Source organism: Tachysurus fulvidraco, chromosome 2 (genome assembly GCF_022655615.1).
Source record: "Tachysurus fulvidraco isolate hzauxx_2018 chromosome 2, HZAU_PFXX_2.0, whole genome shotgun sequence".
Taxonomy (NCBI): Eukaryota; Metazoa; Chordata; class Actinopteri; order Siluriformes; family Bagridae; genus Tachysurus; species Tachysurus fulvidraco.
The window spans coordinates 40,150,267-40,168,842 of NC_062519.1; the positions used below are offsets into that span (position 1 = coordinate 40,150,267).

An 18,576-nucleotide genomic window follows, 5' to 3' on the forward strand; every position below is an offset into this window, starting at 1 on the left:
ATGGAAGACAATCACCTCAAAGATCACAGTTTAGAAGTCTATCCTAAAAGCAACCCAAAAATAAACATCACCAATCCTCACTGGTGCTACAGGTGTTAGGAACAAATGTGAACAAAATCACAAATACACATTTTAACACACACACTATGTGCTATGTACCAAGATATTTTAGTCTATAACTTGGTTACCTCTTCCAGGAGGTTCAGCCACCTTTGCCTCTTTCAACAAGTTTACAAGCCAAACATATTTACAAAGTGGTTTTTTTTTTTTTTTAATTTTTTAATTTTTTTTTAATTTTTTTAAAGAATTAAGTAAGGGTGCCATTAATTTGTATGCAATAAACATTAAATGGACACCGTATCTCTGAACCTTTTAATATGTAATGCAAAGTTTTGCAAATTGTTTTATAATTTCCAATATTTTTGCAAATAGCTGCAGTGGGTTTTAGGTTGTGTTCATGCTGCTGTATTTGTAGGAGCTGAGTTTTCTCCTTCACTGGCTGAAACTATGTTCACAGACCAAAGTGAATATCACTGGTTAGTAAAATCCTTTTTCTTGCATGTCAAAAAAAAACAAAAAAAAAAAAGCAGCGACGCCATGGGGTGCGAAACAATGTCACCTAAACGTTGATGATTTACCAGTAACGGCACATTTTGAGAATTTTATTCTTCTTACAAAACACAGCAATTTGTTACCTATAACAATTTTTATTTTAATCACGAATATCCACACGTTATCCGTTCGTGGCTTTTGTTAATGTTGATCATCTTCAGTAACGCTGTCATGGCAGCTATAAGTCGTTGTCTCACCAGACTCTTGAATGTGATGAGATCCTGTTCATGTCCTGAAGACTTTGCCCTGAAAGAAAACATCCACGATAGAAGCTTTCACACTGGAGACTCCTTCCCTTTGTTTACATTTACGGCATATGTACAAATCCAGAGATACTCATTTATTTTCTCTATACAGCTGAGCAGTTTTGGGGCCTGGCTCAGGGGCCCAGCTTGTTGGCCCTGGGTTTCGAACTCCCAACCTTCTGTTTAGTAGTCCGACACTTTAACTATTAAGCTAACAGATCGCCTAATAATGTAACTGTAATGTGACTGTGAATTAGCTTTTTCTATGGAAGCGTATTAGAACGAGCGTGTTCATATGCACCTGTGTTTTGGAGCTGCTCTACTAAAAATGATTGAACATCTCATCTTCTGACCAATTAAAATCAAGTGCTTTGTTGTAAAGTGTATATGGTGTGTTGCTAGTATTCTGCTTTATGCGCTCAGCGATGCAAGCGATTTGCTGGGCCTGGTGGCGGAGCTGAAGTACGCTCAGCGCAGACTGAGAGGACAGAACAGCAGCCTGCTGAGGAGCGTATCTCAGTGTGAGGAAACCAACCTTCAGCTGATGATGGATGTTTCGGAGCTTCGCAGCAAACTAGCAAGGTGCTACATCAGGGTGTTTTTGTTGGTTGGTTGGTTGGATGTACACCCCCCCCCCCCAAGTCAGCCTTACAAAACTAACAAATGTGCTGTGTGTTGTGTTTAACATCCTCAGTGCCCAGCTGTGTGCAGGAAGAGCTCGGTCTCTGGCTGAGGAGCTGGATGAAGCCAGACGAGCGCTGAGAGAAAGCCAAGAGAAAACCAGCCGAGCTCAAGCTAACGGCAATTCGCTGGTTTGTCACACACCCGACTCAAACTTATAAAATGTGTAGAACAGATAAATATTTTAATACTTATTGACCATAACAGACCTATAACTCTAAAATTTAGATCTAGATTTTCCCTATAATGGATGAAAGCTCTTAAACGAATAAAGTTGCTAGTTAACGGCTAGTCGACTAGCACAGTCTTGTCAATATCGTCGTCTCTGTTTAGATCATTTTCAAGCATCCAAACAGAACAATACCACAACAATGATAATCTGATTAAAATGTAATTAGTTAGATATCTATCATATTTTTGTTCACCGGCTAAACCTTTCCAGGGATATTCTTAACCTGATACAATTATCCAGCTCTTTGTAATATCTTCTGTGTGAAGGGAGTTTTTTGTATTGTTTAGATTTATTTAAATCAGTCAACAATAAAAGAACATTTTGAGGCCATTTTGAAATTAGCTTCAAGCCATGGTAAGCTACATCCCAACAACCTTATGGATAGAGTTGCTAACTGCACCATGAGCTAATAAGAGAAACAAAAAAATAAAAAGTAAAACAGGAGCTCGTTTATGAAGCTTGTTGTGTAGCTACTTCAGGTTAGCTTCTCCTACAGAATCGGGCAACAATTATCCAATATACTTCAGTAAAGGGCTTCAAGTTTTGAAGACAGGCAAGCGTGACCACTCCATCCCCCCAGCACACACACACACACACACACACACACACACCCCTAAAAAAAATAATAATGGGGAGTTGTTGTGTTTGGTAAGGATCACTGACCACAGATTAACCAAATACAAATGAATTGTTCAATTTACATTTATTAATGTGTGTGTGTGAGAGAGAGAGATTCTGACTGGTGGTGTTTTATTGTAAGTGTTTGTTGCCTTTTTTACTTTTTTAGACTCCTTTATCATTTGTAATGTTGCTCCCATATAAAACAGTTTGGCTCAAGCCCAGACATTTTTAGGGTCATGATTGAGGACAATGTCCCATCCAGAGACAAGCTGTTTCGTGTTGAGGTTTTGTTCAAACCGACCATCGAAAATACCCTCTCTAATGAATATATATATATTTTCTTTTCATTTGGTTGTTGCGTTAAATCTTATACAATAGTTTATGTAAACCCATATACAATAGTGTATATTTTCTTATTGGCTGATAAGTGTCAGGCTCGACTAAGAGCTCCAGGGGAGACGCGCTTGATTCCTGCCCGTTTCCATAGAGACAGCGGTGCGGACTGATACGTGTTGGGCGCTGCGGCTTATTAAATATACGATAAATAGTCAAAACGTTTTTCTGCGTGACAAATACAATGTGTGGCGGGAGAGCGTGAGAAAAGACCCAAATGCGTGACACTTGATAGCCCTGCTTCAGTATCATCTTTATTTTTTAAGTACACAGTCATTGAGCGTTTTACCATCTCCATAGTTTTTAAGTCATTGAATATGTGAAGTTTGAGGTTTCTGTTTATTTGTTTGGTGACGCGCTAAAGTTTTTTTCTCTTCCAGATGAAGGAGATTGAACACCTGAAGGCTCATATCAAAGTCATCGAAGAGATGGTATGCCATCTTGTTTATTTGAGAAGTAAATAATTTAAAGAAAGATCGGTGAATTGTGTGGAACTTCTTGGTGTTTTTTTTTTTTCCCTCTTAGAATGAAAAACTGCTACTGGAGAGGAACAGTGCTGAGGATCGGCTTAACAAGCTGAAAAGAGCTAACACGGACATCAGGGTGAGAACGTATACGGTTGTTTGTTTACTGTCCTTTTGAAAGATCTTGTTTTTGTTTTTTTTTAAGCAGCTTAGATTGTGGAGCAGGTTTATATTAATATGCTCGCTCTAATACGTTATCGTTTCTATAGTAACGGTTAATTATTTATGTATGGTGGGCGCTTCATGTAATTTAAGACTGTATATGTATTCATTGCCAAACTTTTATAGCTATAGAAAAAATAATCGCCTTCTGGTGGTAACGGAAGCTTATCTGGGTTAATTATTTACCTTACAGCAGATCTGAAAGTGGTTTTATTCTGTAATTGATGTTTAATATTTTATTGCTATTTAACGGATCTCTACTGTTTGTAGGAGGAACTTGAGGAACTGCGAGTGTTACTGGCAATGAAAGAAAGGGAAAGCACTAAGGTGAGCAGATACACATGAGATCTTGGATTGGAAAGAGAGGGAGCAAGGAGTATAGGGGAGTGTGGGATGGATGAGGGGATTGGGGAGAGAGGGATGGAGGGAGAAATGTAGGAGAGGTTAAGAGGGAAGAGAGCAAAGAGGTGGTGGTGATGGGAGAGAGGGGTAGAAAGTGAGGGAGGGAGGAAGAAAGGTAGGAGAGAGAGAGAGGAGGGGAGAGGGAATAGGAGAGCAGAAATGGTGGAGAGAGGAGGTGAGGGGCAAGAGCAGGGAGCTAGCAGGGTAGAGAGGGTGGGATGGAGAACTGAAAAGACGGTATAGGGGAGTAGGAGAGGGTGGGTGAAGAGATGGAGGGAGGTGGCTGGAGGAGTGGGAGAGAGGGAGGGATAAGGGGTCTTTAAGCATGAGTGATGGAGGGGGTTGAGAGGGAAGAGGTAGGGACAGAAGAGGGAGAGGTTGTATGCCACTTCCACACAGAGAACACAACCTATTTCAAGTGAAGTGGGTTTTTGTCACTCCTCTGTATAACCTATATAGAGTGGAATACAGTGCTGTTTGTCAGGAACACGATGCAACGCAACAGTACATAAGGCTAAAGTACACAAAAGCAGTGAACACACACAACAGCGTTGTGCAGAAAAGCTTTCTACAATGTAACTTATTGTGCAGGGTAACAACAGCGAGCGTATCAGCAGTCTATCTACCTCGATGTCGTATCTTGATGATGAATTCATTTCTGTTGACTAACCGCTTGTGTGTGTTGATATTTTCAGAAAAACAACACACTGCAGAAGCTGAAGGAGACTTTTCTGGACTACCACAGAATCTTCGACGTACCGAATTCACAGTATTCAATCGAATATATGATTGACGCGTTTTGGTGGAAAAAAGTGACACGTTTTTGTTAAATAGACACAAGTTTGTTTTTTGTTTTTTGTCTTTCAGGGTCTGCAGTGCGACCTGGTGAGATTACAGGAGCACTCACAGCAAACACTTCTGAGGTAAATCCCAGCAATCTGACATTTTATCAACGTGTAAAGTTTTATAGACATTTTAAATACAAGTAAATTTCCTTCACAGCTCATTACATGAATGATTTAATTTCATGATAAAGCAGAAAACACTAATAGTTATAATTTTTCCACCCAAACCTGTGAACATGTCACATGATCATAATTTCCTGTAGATCATGGGAAGAAAATGTTCACACATTTTCTGAGATTGACTTTCAAAGTGGATTTGTTGCTAAATAAATAAATTTATTTATATATATATAATATATGAGAGAGAGAGAGATTTTTTTGTTCAAGTTTATTTGTATAGCGATTTTTACAATGGGCTTTGTCTCAGCAGCTTTACAGAACATAAACATAGAACAGAAGGTAAACATATGAGAAATATAGAGAATTAATATAGTAAAAATTCTAGATATACAGTATATAGTTTAGTGTGTATGTATATGTATTTATCCCCAATGAGCAAGTCTGAGGTGACTCAGGCAGCAGTGGCAAGGAAAAACTCTCTTAAATTGGTAAGGAACAAACCTTGAGAGGAACCAGACTCAAAGGGGAACCTCATCCTCATATGGGTGACACTGGAGGGTGTGATTATAAATATACAGTCGAATTGGTGTAAAGATCACATTGATACCAAGAGGAGATCTGAACTCCGAGTCCAACTGGAGCTGGTAGATCTGTAGATGTCTCAGGATTCTCAGAGTCAGCCTCATCTCAGTGGAGGTCCAAAATCTTCATCGCACGGAAGATGATCGGAGCTGGTACAATGTGTGGATGCCTCGGGATGGGTGTGAAAGAGAAAAGCAGTGTAGAGGGATTAACATATCTGCTGTTCATAAAGATGTGCAAGTCTGATGTAATGGTGCATAATTTTATGAGATGTATTGTGTGTGTGTGTGTGTGTGTATGCCTGACTAAAGAGATGAGTTTTTAATCTGCTTACATATATAAAATATATATATAATATATACAAATATACTTAAGAAATTTATGTGAACTATTGCATAAATTTTAAATGACATCATTTTAAATAAGTTTTAAAAACTGTTCTACCTAAATCAAAATAAAGTTAAAATATATTTTTTTTTAGTTTTGATTTGTGTATATACAATTTTAACCTTTTTTTAAAAAAATATTTTTATGAAAACTTTTAATTACTTTCAATCAGCTTCAGCTTTCCTACATAAGAATTAAATAAAAATCTATACGAAAAAGTGAAGCTGTGTTTAAACATTGTGTATGTTTTATATATACATACACATACATGGATACATGCGTATTGTTTATGTACTTCATGTACATAAACTTATGTACAGGTCCTCGTGATGTTAGCATTGATGCTAGTTATGCACGTTTAGTCTTCGATGGCTGAACAGGACCTGAATTATGGAATCACCAATTTGACTTAAAAGTTCACAAGTTTCTACATGATTATCTTTTCATGCATTACATGAAATGCTCAGTTTATCCTGTCTGCTGTTTTACGGCAGTTTCGATAAATGTTCATCGAGTCTGAAAAGTCCTGTGGTCCCAAATCATTACTCCTTACACCATGAGATCCAGGAGGCCGAGCCGGTAAACTCAAACACACATCCTCCAGTTTTTACTGTGCATGTTGGACTTTCAACCCATGACGAGTGGCAGTTCCTGGTTTAATGTGATGTATTTTGTTGGCATTAGAGGACACGTGTGGAGGGAAACGTTGGGTCGGTGTCTGAGCTTCAATCTTCTTCGTCCCAGAGAGATCTGTACGATTTCCTCCACAAGATCAAGTCTGCAGATCTGCAGGTGAGTACTGTATGTGGTGAATAAAAAATAAATCTGAAATTTATTAGCTACCCCTGTGGGCAAGTCCCCCTGTGGTGTCCAGTGCTGTGTTTCTGTTGCCTGGAAATGAATACAGGGTCTCCTGAACTTCAGGGGAATTGTAGTTTCTTTTACAAATTGTAAACATAAGTAGGAAAATATGAACAGAAATAATTAGTTTAATATATACAGCATCACTTGAAAGTTTGTGACGCCTTTTAGAAACTCTTATATTTCTACATAAAGGACCCAAAACATCAGACTTGCACACAAATCTTAAACAAAGTGAACGCAATCAAACATATGAGAATATTCATTTCCTACCGCTTATCCGAACTTCTCGGGTCACGGGGAGCCTGTGCCTATCTCAGGCGTCATCGGGCATCGAGGCAGGATACACCCTGGACAGAGTGCCAACCCATCACAGGGCACACACACACTCTCATTCACTCACACACTCACACACTACGGACAATTTTCCAGAGATGCCAATCAACCTACCATGCATGTCTTTGGACCGAGGGAGGAAACCGGAGTACCCGGAGGAAACCCCCGAGGCACAGGGAGAACATGCAAACTGCACACATACAAGGTGGAGGAGGGAATCGAACCCCCAACCCTGGAGGTGTGAGGCGAACCTGCTAACCACTAAGACACCGTGCCCCCCAGAATAATATTATGCTTTATTTCATTTCTGATCCAAAAAATGATCCAACATTACATACCTGTGACATGCAAAACTATGTGAGCCTTCATTTCACTATCTGTTGTGAGCCCTAGTGCAGCAATAACTGTTAGTAAAGTTTCAGGTAACTTGATCAGTCCTGCACAACAGCTTAGAAGAATTTTATACCATTCCACAGAACAGAAGAGTTTGGACACTCGGATTTTAGCGGGTGTCCTCACATGAACTGCTTGCTTCAGGTCCTTCCACAATTTTCCTTTGGATTAAAGTCAGGACATTGACATGGACATTCTAAAACGTTGTCTTTGTTCCTCTGTAATCATTCTTTGTTAGACAGACTTGGGTGCATTGGCTTGTTGTCTTGGTGTACGACCCATTTTTTTTCTTGAGATTCAATTCCTGGACCAAATTCAAAACCTGGACCAATTCCTCCTACCACCACAATGTTTCACAGATAGTATAAGGATCTTATGCTGGAATTCAGTACTTTCCTTTCTCCATAATTAATGCTTCTCATTTTTAAAACAAAGTCTCTATAAAAGACTCATTCCTCTATAAATTATTTTTCCAATAGTCCTCAGGCTTGTCCACATGATCTTTAGCAAACACCATGAGCAGCAATGTTCTTTTTGGAGAGTAGTGGCTTTCTCCTTGCAGCTCTGCCTTGCACACAGAGGGTTTTCAGTCACCTGATAGCAGACTCATTCATTTGCATTGGCTTTTGGTTGTTTATAAGTTACTATGAGCTCCTTTCTGACCCAGACTATTACATGTCTTGCTTTTGGAGTGATCTTTGTTGGTGGAACACTTCTGGGGAGGTGTTAAATTTCCTCCATTTGGAACTTTTCCTCCAAACTCTCCCCCCCCCAACCTTTTCCAGCCCAACGAGCAACAATAACTCCCTTTTCTGAAGTCCTCAGAAATCTCCCTCTTTTTTTTTGCATCGTGAACATCAGACTTTGCTATATCTCTGTTCTTTAAATAAAATGGGGCACTCACAGAGACCTAATTTTCAATACATTGACCGAAATTAAAGACTTATCAAGTCTTTAAATATTAAAATATTAAACCTGGAGTTTCACATAATTTCGCCTCGTACAGATATATAATATTGGAACATTTGAATTAAAAAAAAACTTTGTCTGCTTTTGGGACTTGGTGTGAAAGTCTGATGATGCTTTGGTTCATATTTATGCAGAAATGTAAAAAAGTTCTAAAGGCTTCACAAACTTTCAAGCCACACTGTATACTCGGGAGAAAATAAATAATTGAAGTTGTTCATATGAAAAAAAAAAAATCAAATAAAAAAGAAGCGAGATTAAAGTATGCTGAGGGAGCTAGTTAGCTAGCTGCGAAGTGTATTCATACATACCGCGTGTGTGGCAGGTGGTGAGATTCAGAGAGTGAAGTAGAGTACTGTATGTTATAGGGTCGGCATCGTCGTCCGTATTTTGTGCTTCTGTGGTGTTTGAACGAGAGAAGAAGGAGAAGCTGCTAATCCGCTATCCTAGCGAGGAAACTATGAATAAATACATATAAAAAGAACAAGCCCTGACTCCGTAATCTTGTTCTCAAGATCACATCAGAGGTCATGTTCAAGAGTCTGGCAGGTTTAGGACTTAAACTTGTCTCTTTGTTACAGACTAAACTTAACGCCACATTGATTTTATTGATGTATCACTTTTCAGGATGCACGTTCAGATGATTCATTACAGAAAGGGTTCCTTCAGGACCAGCAAGAGCAGACGAGCTCCAAGCAGCTACTGGCAATGTAAGAAGCGTGGAATGATTTTAGCACAAGATTCAGTTTTAACCCAAAATGTATTTAAAAGATACACTGAATTCTGGCTATATTATCTGCTGCAATAATGAAAACGGAAGCACGGTTTGTGGGAAGGTTTGTGAAGGAGGTCATGTGACTACTTTGGAAATGAGAAACAACAAAATATATGCAAATTTATGGTCAATGTGATTTGAATATGATCTCTGAAACGTGAAGAAATATGAGCGAGAAATGAAGCCAAGAAGGTTTCACTTTATGGTGAATTTTGAATTTTGTGTGTGTGTGTGTGTGTGTGTGTGTGTGTGTGTGATTCCAGTCTGAGAGAGCTGGAGCGGTCACGGCCTCTGTGGGACCAGCAGCCAGAACGCAGACAGATCGAGACACACCGACAGAGCCAGGAATTGCGCAATGCTCCGCCCATCACCTGGTGGAAAGCTCTGAAGGTGGAGGACGAGAAGCACACCTGGAACACAAGAGACATCCGGGACACCACCAGGGAGCTGCAAGAGAGGATCAGCATTCTGGAGACCCAGCTGAAGGAGGCGCAGATGGAGGTGATGGAGAAAAAGTTCTAAGTGACCAAATATTTCTGGATCATTAAAACAACCTAGATTTAAAGGAACTAAGCACATTTAGTCTCAGTAAGAACCCCCAGGATTTGAATTTGCAACTTAGAAATGCCCCATGTCCATCCCTATCAGCCTAAAGTCACACAAATTAACCGAGTTAGCTAGATTCTACTAAGGTAGCACAAAATATTTATTTCCAACGTTTTTTTTTTCCCTTTTCTTTTAATTTTTTTTTATATATAAATAAAGCAATAATATAACCAGGGTTTGTCCGTCAAACAAAGCTAGCTTTGTAATAATTTGTGATCATTTGCATATTGGATGTGATTGGGTGAAATCCCTGAAACTTATTATACGTAGCTCCACCCACAAATGTTTTATACAGAAGTATTGGGAAGGTTTGATTTCCTAAGAGGTAAGATCGAACAATTTAAAAAAACACCCCTAATATTTCCTGATTTTAAGGGGGAAAAAAATCATCTTTACATAAAGTCACTACTTATTGAATTTATAAAGAAAAACTGTCCAACCCCCATTTTAATGATGGTGTTAGGTCCAGAAAAGCAGAAAGGAGTTAAGAGAAACACGTGTCCGGATACAGAGGGCTGACGTGGCCTTGCAGACAGAGCGGGTTGAAGATGAGACGAAACGTGTCACTGCTGAGAAAGTTCTGGAGTCTCTCAGAAAGGTGGAGGTGGTGGTGACGAGGGCGCTGCGAGCTGCTGAGACGATGACTGAACGCGAGAGGAGGGTGAAGGAGAGGATGGAGGCCATCAGTCATAAGGTGGAGGCAGCTCTGTGCAGAACTGCAGACATGGAGAAGCAGCTGAGAGGACTGGAAGCTAGGGTTTCCTCCTGCACAAAGGTATGGCCTCTGCTGTGATGTCCGTAGAAGGCATGTGGTGTAATTTTAGTTGTGATCTCTAGCAGAATTCAACATCTCAGATGTGAGAGAACCTGTTTGATTTATTGACTATGAAGTCTAGGACAGCTGAGAGGATCTTAACGCTGTCGAGTACGTTGAAGGCATCTATAAAGGTTGTATTTGAATTTCATTCTAGAATATTTATAACCTCAGGTTGATCCTCTAAAGATTTCACATTTCATTGCTACCTCAAGTTTAACTTCAGTTCTTACGTTTAATACGGAGACTGACGTCCTGTCTGTTCGAAGATGGACACTCGGTGATCAGTTCTTAGGCTGACCTCAGATCAGTTGAAGAGACTCCTGAGAAGCTACGCTAGCTAGATTTCTTTCTTCTCGAGTCTGCAGTGTGCAAATTACAGCTAACATCTGACAAAGCTACGATTTTATACGTCAGTCTTTTATATGAAGGCAAACGGCGGTTTGTTGACCTTTTTTTTTTTTTGGTGACTACTCGTAATATTGCTAGTCACATCAGCATGCAAATTACATTAGCATTAGCAGATCTGGTTAATCTAACCTTTATTGCTAATTTTAAGATGTATAACTTTAATTAAACAGACTTCACAATTTTACTCCTTTTCAGTATAAAAAAAAACCTTAAACATTACTTTTTTAAAAATTGTAATAAAAGAACAGCTAAACATTCAATGGCTCATTAGTTGTGTGTGTATGTATATTATTTATTTATTTTTTTCATATTTAATTTTGTTCATATCTTTATGATGTACATATGTTTACATCTGTGTATTATTTCTAAGAAATAGAAGCTTTTAGATATTCTTAAATATAAATAATTTTCTAAAACACTTCTCAAATATATTTAAGACTTCAGGTATCTCGGTGCGGCCGGACGTGAGGTCATCGGACGCTGGACATCATCCAGCGGTCTGCAGTGACTTCGTCTTCTCGGAGCCTTGGAACCTGAAAGTGACGAACAGTAAGCGCTTCGCTTCGCTAATTTCCGTCAGTCCTTTATATATTAAGCTTTAGTTTTACGTCTCTGGGTAGAGAATAGTGTCTTCCTCTTCTTGCTTGATCCTCAAGGGCCTCAACGTTGGCTTCCATCCAAACTCAATTAACACACACGCAGAGCAGAAACTTCTGCTTCTTCTCGAACACACTGTGTTTAATATGGTATGAAACACTGGGCGCTCGACGCCTTTCGTTTCCGTGTGAAGACGCTGTAACTGGAGGTGTAAAGTGAGATCTTCATCTTGCCTGTCCTGACCGTTCTTATCAGGTCACCGCTCTTTTTCCTGTTCCTCTGGTCTGTTGAACCGTGTTGTGTTTGCATGGCAAATGAGCAGGTAAATGAAGGATTAATATGGAAGTCTCACTGAAGTCTCACATCAGATCATTTATTAGAATTAACTATAGATGATTATAGATTAAAGGATCTGAATGCTAGATTTTTATTAGCATCACTTCGGATGGGATCGTATTAATCACTAGGTGACTTTTCTACACGATATGTGGCAGTTCTAACACTCACCTGTACATCCGTGCAGCTCTCTAATCAGCAAATCATGCAAAATTTCATGTAGGTAAACGCCAAGAACTTCAGTTAATGTTGATCTAGCATGGTTGATGCTCAGCAGTTTCTACAGCATGGTGCAAAAAACAAAAAACATCCAGTGAGAGAAGGGTCTGAAGGCTGAATCACTTTGTCGATAAGAAAGATCAGGAGATTGACCAGACTGGCCACTGACAGGAAGTCTAGTTGAGCAATCTAGGTGAGATTGTCGACTTGGATGAGCTACAACAGTAGAACGCCACGTCAGGTGCAACTTCTGACAGCCAAGAACAGGAACCTGTGGCTATCCTGAGCTATTTATTATGAAACAACTCCACTCACTTCTTCTTAAAAAAAAAGTGATGGGGCAAGAACTAAAAAAAAATGAGAAGGACCTTCTTTCTTTTTGAGAAACCTGAACCTCGGGATGGTCATTGTCGAATATTTTGGCTGTCTGTATATTTGTTTATTTTAGTGAAAGTGACATGACCCATACTCTGAATTCGTTCTCTGCGTTTAACCCATCCAGAGTGCACACACACCCGGAGCAGTGGGCAGCCATTTTTATCTGCGGCGCCCAGGGAGCAGTTGGGGGGGTTCGGTGCCTTGCTCAAGGGCACCTCAGTCGTGGTCGGCCCGAGACTCGAACCCACAACCTTAGGTTTACGAGTCAGACTCTCTAACCATTAGGCCACGACTTGCCCATTTGTGTTATTTTGTTTGAAGGCAGTAATGTATTTCTGTGTAAATCTTTAAGTAATCATCTGAAAAGGGAATCATCTGAAAGTCATCCATCATATGAATTTAGCCCTAGGTCTATGTGACGGCATTCATGTTACTTCTTGCTTCTTGTCTGTGTTGCTACATCACATGTCTGTGTTGCGGAACAATTCTTTCGAAAAAGTCTTTCCTGTAAGAAACGTGCGTCTTGCTCATCCTCGTCTCTGATCTCAACGACTGGTGACCGAACCGCTCGGGAGATAGAAAGCAGAATCGTTTCTCCAATCCTGACTTTTTTTTTTTTTTACTTTGAAAAATCAGTGTCCTTATGAACCAAGAACAACCATCTCTAAAGATATCTCACACACACACACACACGCATGTCTGTGCAAACACGGGTCTGCGGTATGGGCCATGTGATCAAGCAGCTCATGTAAATGGTTGCCAGGTTATTGTTGCCCGGAGATATGGAGAGGGAGTTGAAAGAAGTATGGAAAACTCGACCACCAATCATTTTGTCTGAGCCTGCGTCAGTACGTCAGAGTAGAGAAGGCTGCCTGTTTTAATGGTTTATAACACTCGGTCATTTGCATACTGGAACAGTGAGATGTAAATAAACCCATGTGCCTCTTTGTAACTGCCTCCTTTCTAACAGGTGGCTGCTTTCCACACGCAGAAGCCGAGGATAACAGCCGAGAGGTAAGAGCTCCTCTCTCTTCTCCTCTCTACAGCACAGCAAACTCTTATTTTCTCCAATAATAAACAAAATGGCCTGGATGTTTAGCTATAAATATCAGCTGGTACTTTTATGGATAAAATATCTCTTGATGGAATAAACTGATTCCTAGCTGATTCCATCCACACTGATTCACGGATCAGTTAAAGGAAATGTTATAATTTATTATTATTATTATTATTATTATTATTATTATTATTATTTATTATTATTATTTATAATGTTTTATTTTCTCTGACTAATCCTACAGAGCCTTATATAAGTATCATTATGTCCAAGGGAAAAAAAATATTAACCCTTTTTCTTTTTTTTTTTTAATCTAACTCAGACTTATGACTTAATGTAAGTATTGGGATTGTTGATTGCACAAGTACTTACAACCCAATGCTGTAATTCAAATTTTTTATAGCTAAATCATTTAAGCAAAAGAATTCTTCACCCCATTATCTGTAGATTCTTAACATATAACCGTAATTAAGTGCATTTCAGTTCCAGCATGTAGCGCTATTAAATGTGGAAAAGTTAGAGGGGGTGAATACTTATGCAAACCACCGTCTCGGGTGTCAGTGTGAAAAGGTATGTTATATAAAATAGTGTCTGCCTTTTATTAAGCTAAATGATACTACATACAGTACAAATAATTGTTTCCAGGTTTATTTCTGTATTATTTGTTTTGCACTGGTAGTAAAATTTCCCTCCCTTGTGTTTTTTACTTCAATGTTCAAAATTCTCAAATAAATCCAGGCTGTTTGAGATTTCCAACTTTTCTGGCAGTCTCATTTTTACCTCCTGAGATGAAATATCAACCAAAAGTTCATCAAATCCAAAGCAGTGCATTGAGTTCAGTTAACTTTACGTTCGGCATTTTAGCCAGGTAGGTTTTGTAACTTATCTCGATACGATTAGCTAGCTAGCTAGTTAAGTTCTGTAAACAAGCTGGTTGAGTTATTTAGTTAGAAGCTATTCGTTCCTTAGTTTTGACTCTAACAGGGTTATTAATCATCAGTGAACTGGCAAATTCTAGTATTGTTCAAAATGAATATTTTGATTGATTAAGATTTGATTATTTAGTGAACTACAGTAGCTAGTCATCAGGCTGAAAAGCTAAGAAAAAAAAAGTTTTGTAGCATCCTGTAGGGTTTCCTTCATTAAATAACAATTGATTATTTGACTGACAAACAGATTGATAGAAAATTAAAATTCTGTCATTAACCAAACAGATGATTTTTGGTTTCACAAAAGCCTCATTTGCTTAAATAAATGCAAATTTTTGGGAAAAGTTTCTATAAAAAAAAAAAAGCAGTCGGTAAAGATTGCTGGAAATAGCTACTGTCGAAGTAAAAACCAGCCCTATTTACTGTGTCGTCTTAAAGAGGGAGCAGGGTATGAACAGGTATGCGATGGTACACGGGACACACTCTTTCAGCTCAAGTTTGCTGAAGCGTCGGGTGAGAGAGCGCAGCAGTAGCTGCACAGAGAGGCACAAGAAGCCTTCTCCTTAAATGGTCAAAGCTCCCAGGAGTCAAAGAGAGGCTGGTGTTGGGGGGGGGAAAAAGTCAGGGAAAGGAAAAGAGAGAAAGAGTTGGAGAAGGAGGGGAACAACAAGAGCTGGAGTAAAGAAGAGGAAAGAAATGGTGTACGTGATCTGTAGACTTTCAGGTACAGTCTGAGTGCGGATTTTATTTATTACGTGCCTGCACTAATGCTTGGACAGCTGAACATACACACTGATGATGATTTTTTTTTTTTCATTTTTAACTAGTTCCTGAAAGTCATCTGTAAGCCAGAATGCTGTCTTGATTGTATGTTCTTGCAAAACAAACTAACCTGCATCCCAATCTATGGCATGTTACATCCAAGTGTACTTTTATGGTGGGTTGAGATGGTGACCGTGTTTGCTCAGCTCTGCGCTGCTGGTTATTTATTTATGTTGAAGCTTTGGGTTATTCTAACATGATGGCAGGTGAGCATCTCGGCTCGTAAGGTCGTTTAGTCAGCGCTTTATCGTGCCACCAAGTTTTAAGCAAATCTGCTGAGCTGGAGCCACTTACATAAGCGGCGGAGACCGGGTGTTCACTTTCTCATGAAGCCTCAGCGAGAGCTTCTCCAAGGGGACCCCAAGGGACCTGGCAGACGCATGACCTCCTTCATCCTCTCCAGATTTATTTTGTTTCTGAGAGCGGAACTTTTTCGGAGTAGGGACTGGGACGAAGGCGTACTAAAAATAGCGTTTCAATAAATGAGAAGATTGTCCATCTGTCCAACCAGAGCAAGAGAAGCAACAAAGGAACAGATGTGATTCGATTTCACCGCACTGTGGGTCAACATGCTGCTGTCTGTGGAATAAAATAAAATGCTTAATCCTGGAAAAACTTAATAAAATCATGAGTAGTCCCAGGATGGAGGAAGTAGGAAAACAGTAAGAACATTTTACCAGAGGATTTTTTTTTTTTTTTATCCATTCACTTTTTTCTGTCAAAATGTTCACGCGTTCTTAGTAAACATAGCTAATTGAAAGCTAACATTGGACCAGTTTAGAGTTAGAGTCGAATTTTGTTAAATGTTAAAATAATATCTATACATACACAAACACGTCAACATGCTCTGTTTACCTTGACCGAAAGCGAGGGCAGGACATCAGCACAAATTTCAAGCAGGAAATATCGGGTCACGACACGACCACAGGCCGAAAGAGAAAGATTAAGGGAAAGGGTGGGGCTTTCAGAGCTTCAGTCAATACTGAAAAGTCAGTATTTATATGTCACAAAAAAAAGTTGCGACGTCTACACCACTGTCAATCCGTCCAGATCTGTATGCTTTAGGATGCTTGTCGGAGATGCTGGAATTAAAATGAAAGAGAGAGGTTGCATTGTTGGCTGTATCCAGAGCTGATTTCACCAGATACATTTTTGATAATTGTTTACTTCCTGTTCTAGTGTTATTCAGGTTCGAGACTAAACCGCACTCTTAAACACATACAATCTCAATTGATTCCCTTTTCTGCCCTTCAGGTTTTTTTGTTTTTTTTTGACATCATAACTCTATTAATAAATAGAGCCAGCATTCTGCTGTACTATTTTTACAAGCTAGCAACTGACACAGCACTGTACTAACTGTAATTACTTGAGTAAGATTTATTTATTTATTTTAGCAAACATTAGGCAGCCACTAAATCTACAATAGTCTGAAATTTACAATAAATACTTTTATTTAACGGAAAATCGCTCCTGGTGACTTTATAACGCAGGTTCCAGCCATAATGCAAAAGTGACCTAAAGTTTACGCTAACATTATGGCTAATACTAACATGCCTGCTAGTTCCAGTTACGGTAAGCAGTCTTCGTTTTATTACTGCTAGCATGGCCTCTTGATTGTCATAATGCTAATTTGAACACTGGTTTGTCATAAACTAGTGAGTGCTAGTGCAAGTCATAACAGTAACTGAATGCTAGTTCTAGTCCTGATCCTGACCTCTAGTTCAACTCATAAAATGCTAAATTGTGAGCGAGTTCAATTTATTAATGGCAACGTAATCGCTAGTTCTACTCGATAGATAGATAGATGGATAGATAGATAGAACTTTGTTGCCATGTACCTGTACTATGCAGTGACAAAGGAACACGTGCAGATAAATATGTAGATAATTGGAGTGCTAGTTCCAGTCATGAGACGTGAGGACTAGTTTCAGTCGTAACACTAATTTGAATGCTAGTTCCATTTATTAATGTAAACATAAAACACTAGGGTTAGGATTTAAACGAGTGGTTATGACTGGAACTAGTATACTAACTAGCCTTATGATTGAAAATTGGAATATAATAATGGAACTAGTACCATAATTGATGGTAACGTTACTGCTAGTTCTAGTCCTAATGATGGTGACTTTTAGTTCCAGGCATAACACTAATATGGTCACTAGTTCCAGTCAGAAGATGAATGAGGTAGTTGCTGTTGAGCTCTAATTCCTATCAGTTTGAGTTCCGGTCACTAGAATTTGAGTCAGTTTTATAACAATGCTAATGTGAACTAATCGAAAGCTTCTTTATGAATTTGTGAGTCTGAATCTTTTCAGAAACTCACAAGTGAAAAGTGCTGGAACGAATTGAGTACAAAAATAAAACTCTGACTCTTACTTTACACACTTACAGAAGCTTTTTTTTAAAATGGTAAATGGTTGTAGGTTTTATGTCCTTGGGCGCTAGATTGGCGTATCCTGGTTCGTGTGGTGCATGCGGGTGCTTCTTGCAGTTCTCTGGCTTTGTTCATGTATCTGAGTTAGCTACAGCTACACAAAGGTATCGGAATGGTGTTTTTTGAAGAGCCCAGAGAAAACCTGAAAATATCTGTGTGTTTAAGGGGACATCCCAGGACACGGAGGATACGACTCGAACACCGAATGACTCGTCTGAACCGCTGGTGAAGTGTGAAAGCATTGTTCTCTCAGACTCTTCATCTTCTTCAAGTACTGCACACATCATGATATTCTCGGAAATTAACTGTAGCTCCTGCTAGCATCAAATTGTTTTAATATGTTGGGTTTTAAATAGAATAAAAGTATAACATCTGCAGGGAAATGGGCTCATGTTGATGCTGGTTCCTGTCTGTTTAGATCACCTTCCTGTGGGACTGGTTAACAAACAAAACCCACCAGCGCAGAACTGCAGCGAGAGAGGATCTGCTGCTGCTCACGGTCCCATACCGGAAACTTCCCTGAGTGCTGCATGTGAGGAGCGAACGCACCATGATACACAGGAGAAAGGAGCCGGGTCAGTGTTTACATTCTCCCAGTTCTTGCAGGATGAGTCGTGAGTGTGTGTGTTTATGTAAAATCCCCTCACAAAGACGTGAGACAGTGCAGAAATGCCAGAGTTTACATTGTCACCCTCCGAAGCTCCGATTAATTACTTGGGACTCTCTCTGAGTTCCTGCTAAAATCCCGAGTGCTTTTAGTTTGAAATGAAAGGTCCATGTGTCATGTTGAACAAAGACATGTTTTCATCACTTGGGTAATACAACAGGATACGTTC

General features: G+C 39.4%; 1 protein-coding gene across 3 annotated transcripts in view; it reads left to right on the forward strand.

Annotated features, from left to right (window-relative positions):
- The window catches only part of mrvi1 (murine retrovirus integration site 1 homolog), a 38,681-nt gene that overhangs the window by 2,271 nt on the left and 17,834 nt on the right, over window positions 1-18,576 (forward strand). For all 3 annotated transcript variants that reach the window (XM_047810236.1, XM_047810235.1, XM_047810238.1), the window contains 17 exons: window positions 476-536; window positions 1,281-1,439; window positions 1,552-1,669; window positions 3,165-3,215; window positions 3,310-3,387; window positions 3,741-3,797; window positions 4,568-4,627; window positions 4,740-4,795; window positions 6,301-6,385; window positions 6,491-6,598; window positions 8,990-9,072; window positions 9,401-9,638; window positions 10,207-10,518; window positions 11,406-11,517; window positions 13,469-13,512; window positions 17,906-18,011; window positions 18,159-18,315. In XM_047810236.1, the coding sequence (XP_047666192.1) occupies window positions 476-536; window positions 1,281-1,439; window positions 1,552-1,669; window positions 3,165-3,215; window positions 3,310-3,387; window positions 3,741-3,797; window positions 4,568-4,627; window positions 4,740-4,795; window positions 6,301-6,385; window positions 6,491-6,598; window positions 8,990-9,072; window positions 9,401-9,638; window positions 10,207-10,518; window positions 11,406-11,517; window positions 13,469-13,512; window positions 17,906-18,011; window positions 18,159-18,315 (1,885 nt within the window). The remainder of the gene's footprint in view (window positions 1-475; window positions 537-1,280; window positions 1,440-1,551; window positions 1,670-3,164; window positions 3,216-3,309; window positions 3,388-3,740; window positions 3,798-4,567; window positions 4,628-4,739; window positions 4,796-6,300; window positions 6,386-6,490; window positions 6,599-8,989; window positions 9,073-9,400; window positions 9,639-10,206; window positions 10,519-11,405; window positions 11,518-13,468; window positions 13,513-17,905; window positions 18,012-18,158; window positions 18,316-18,576) is intronic.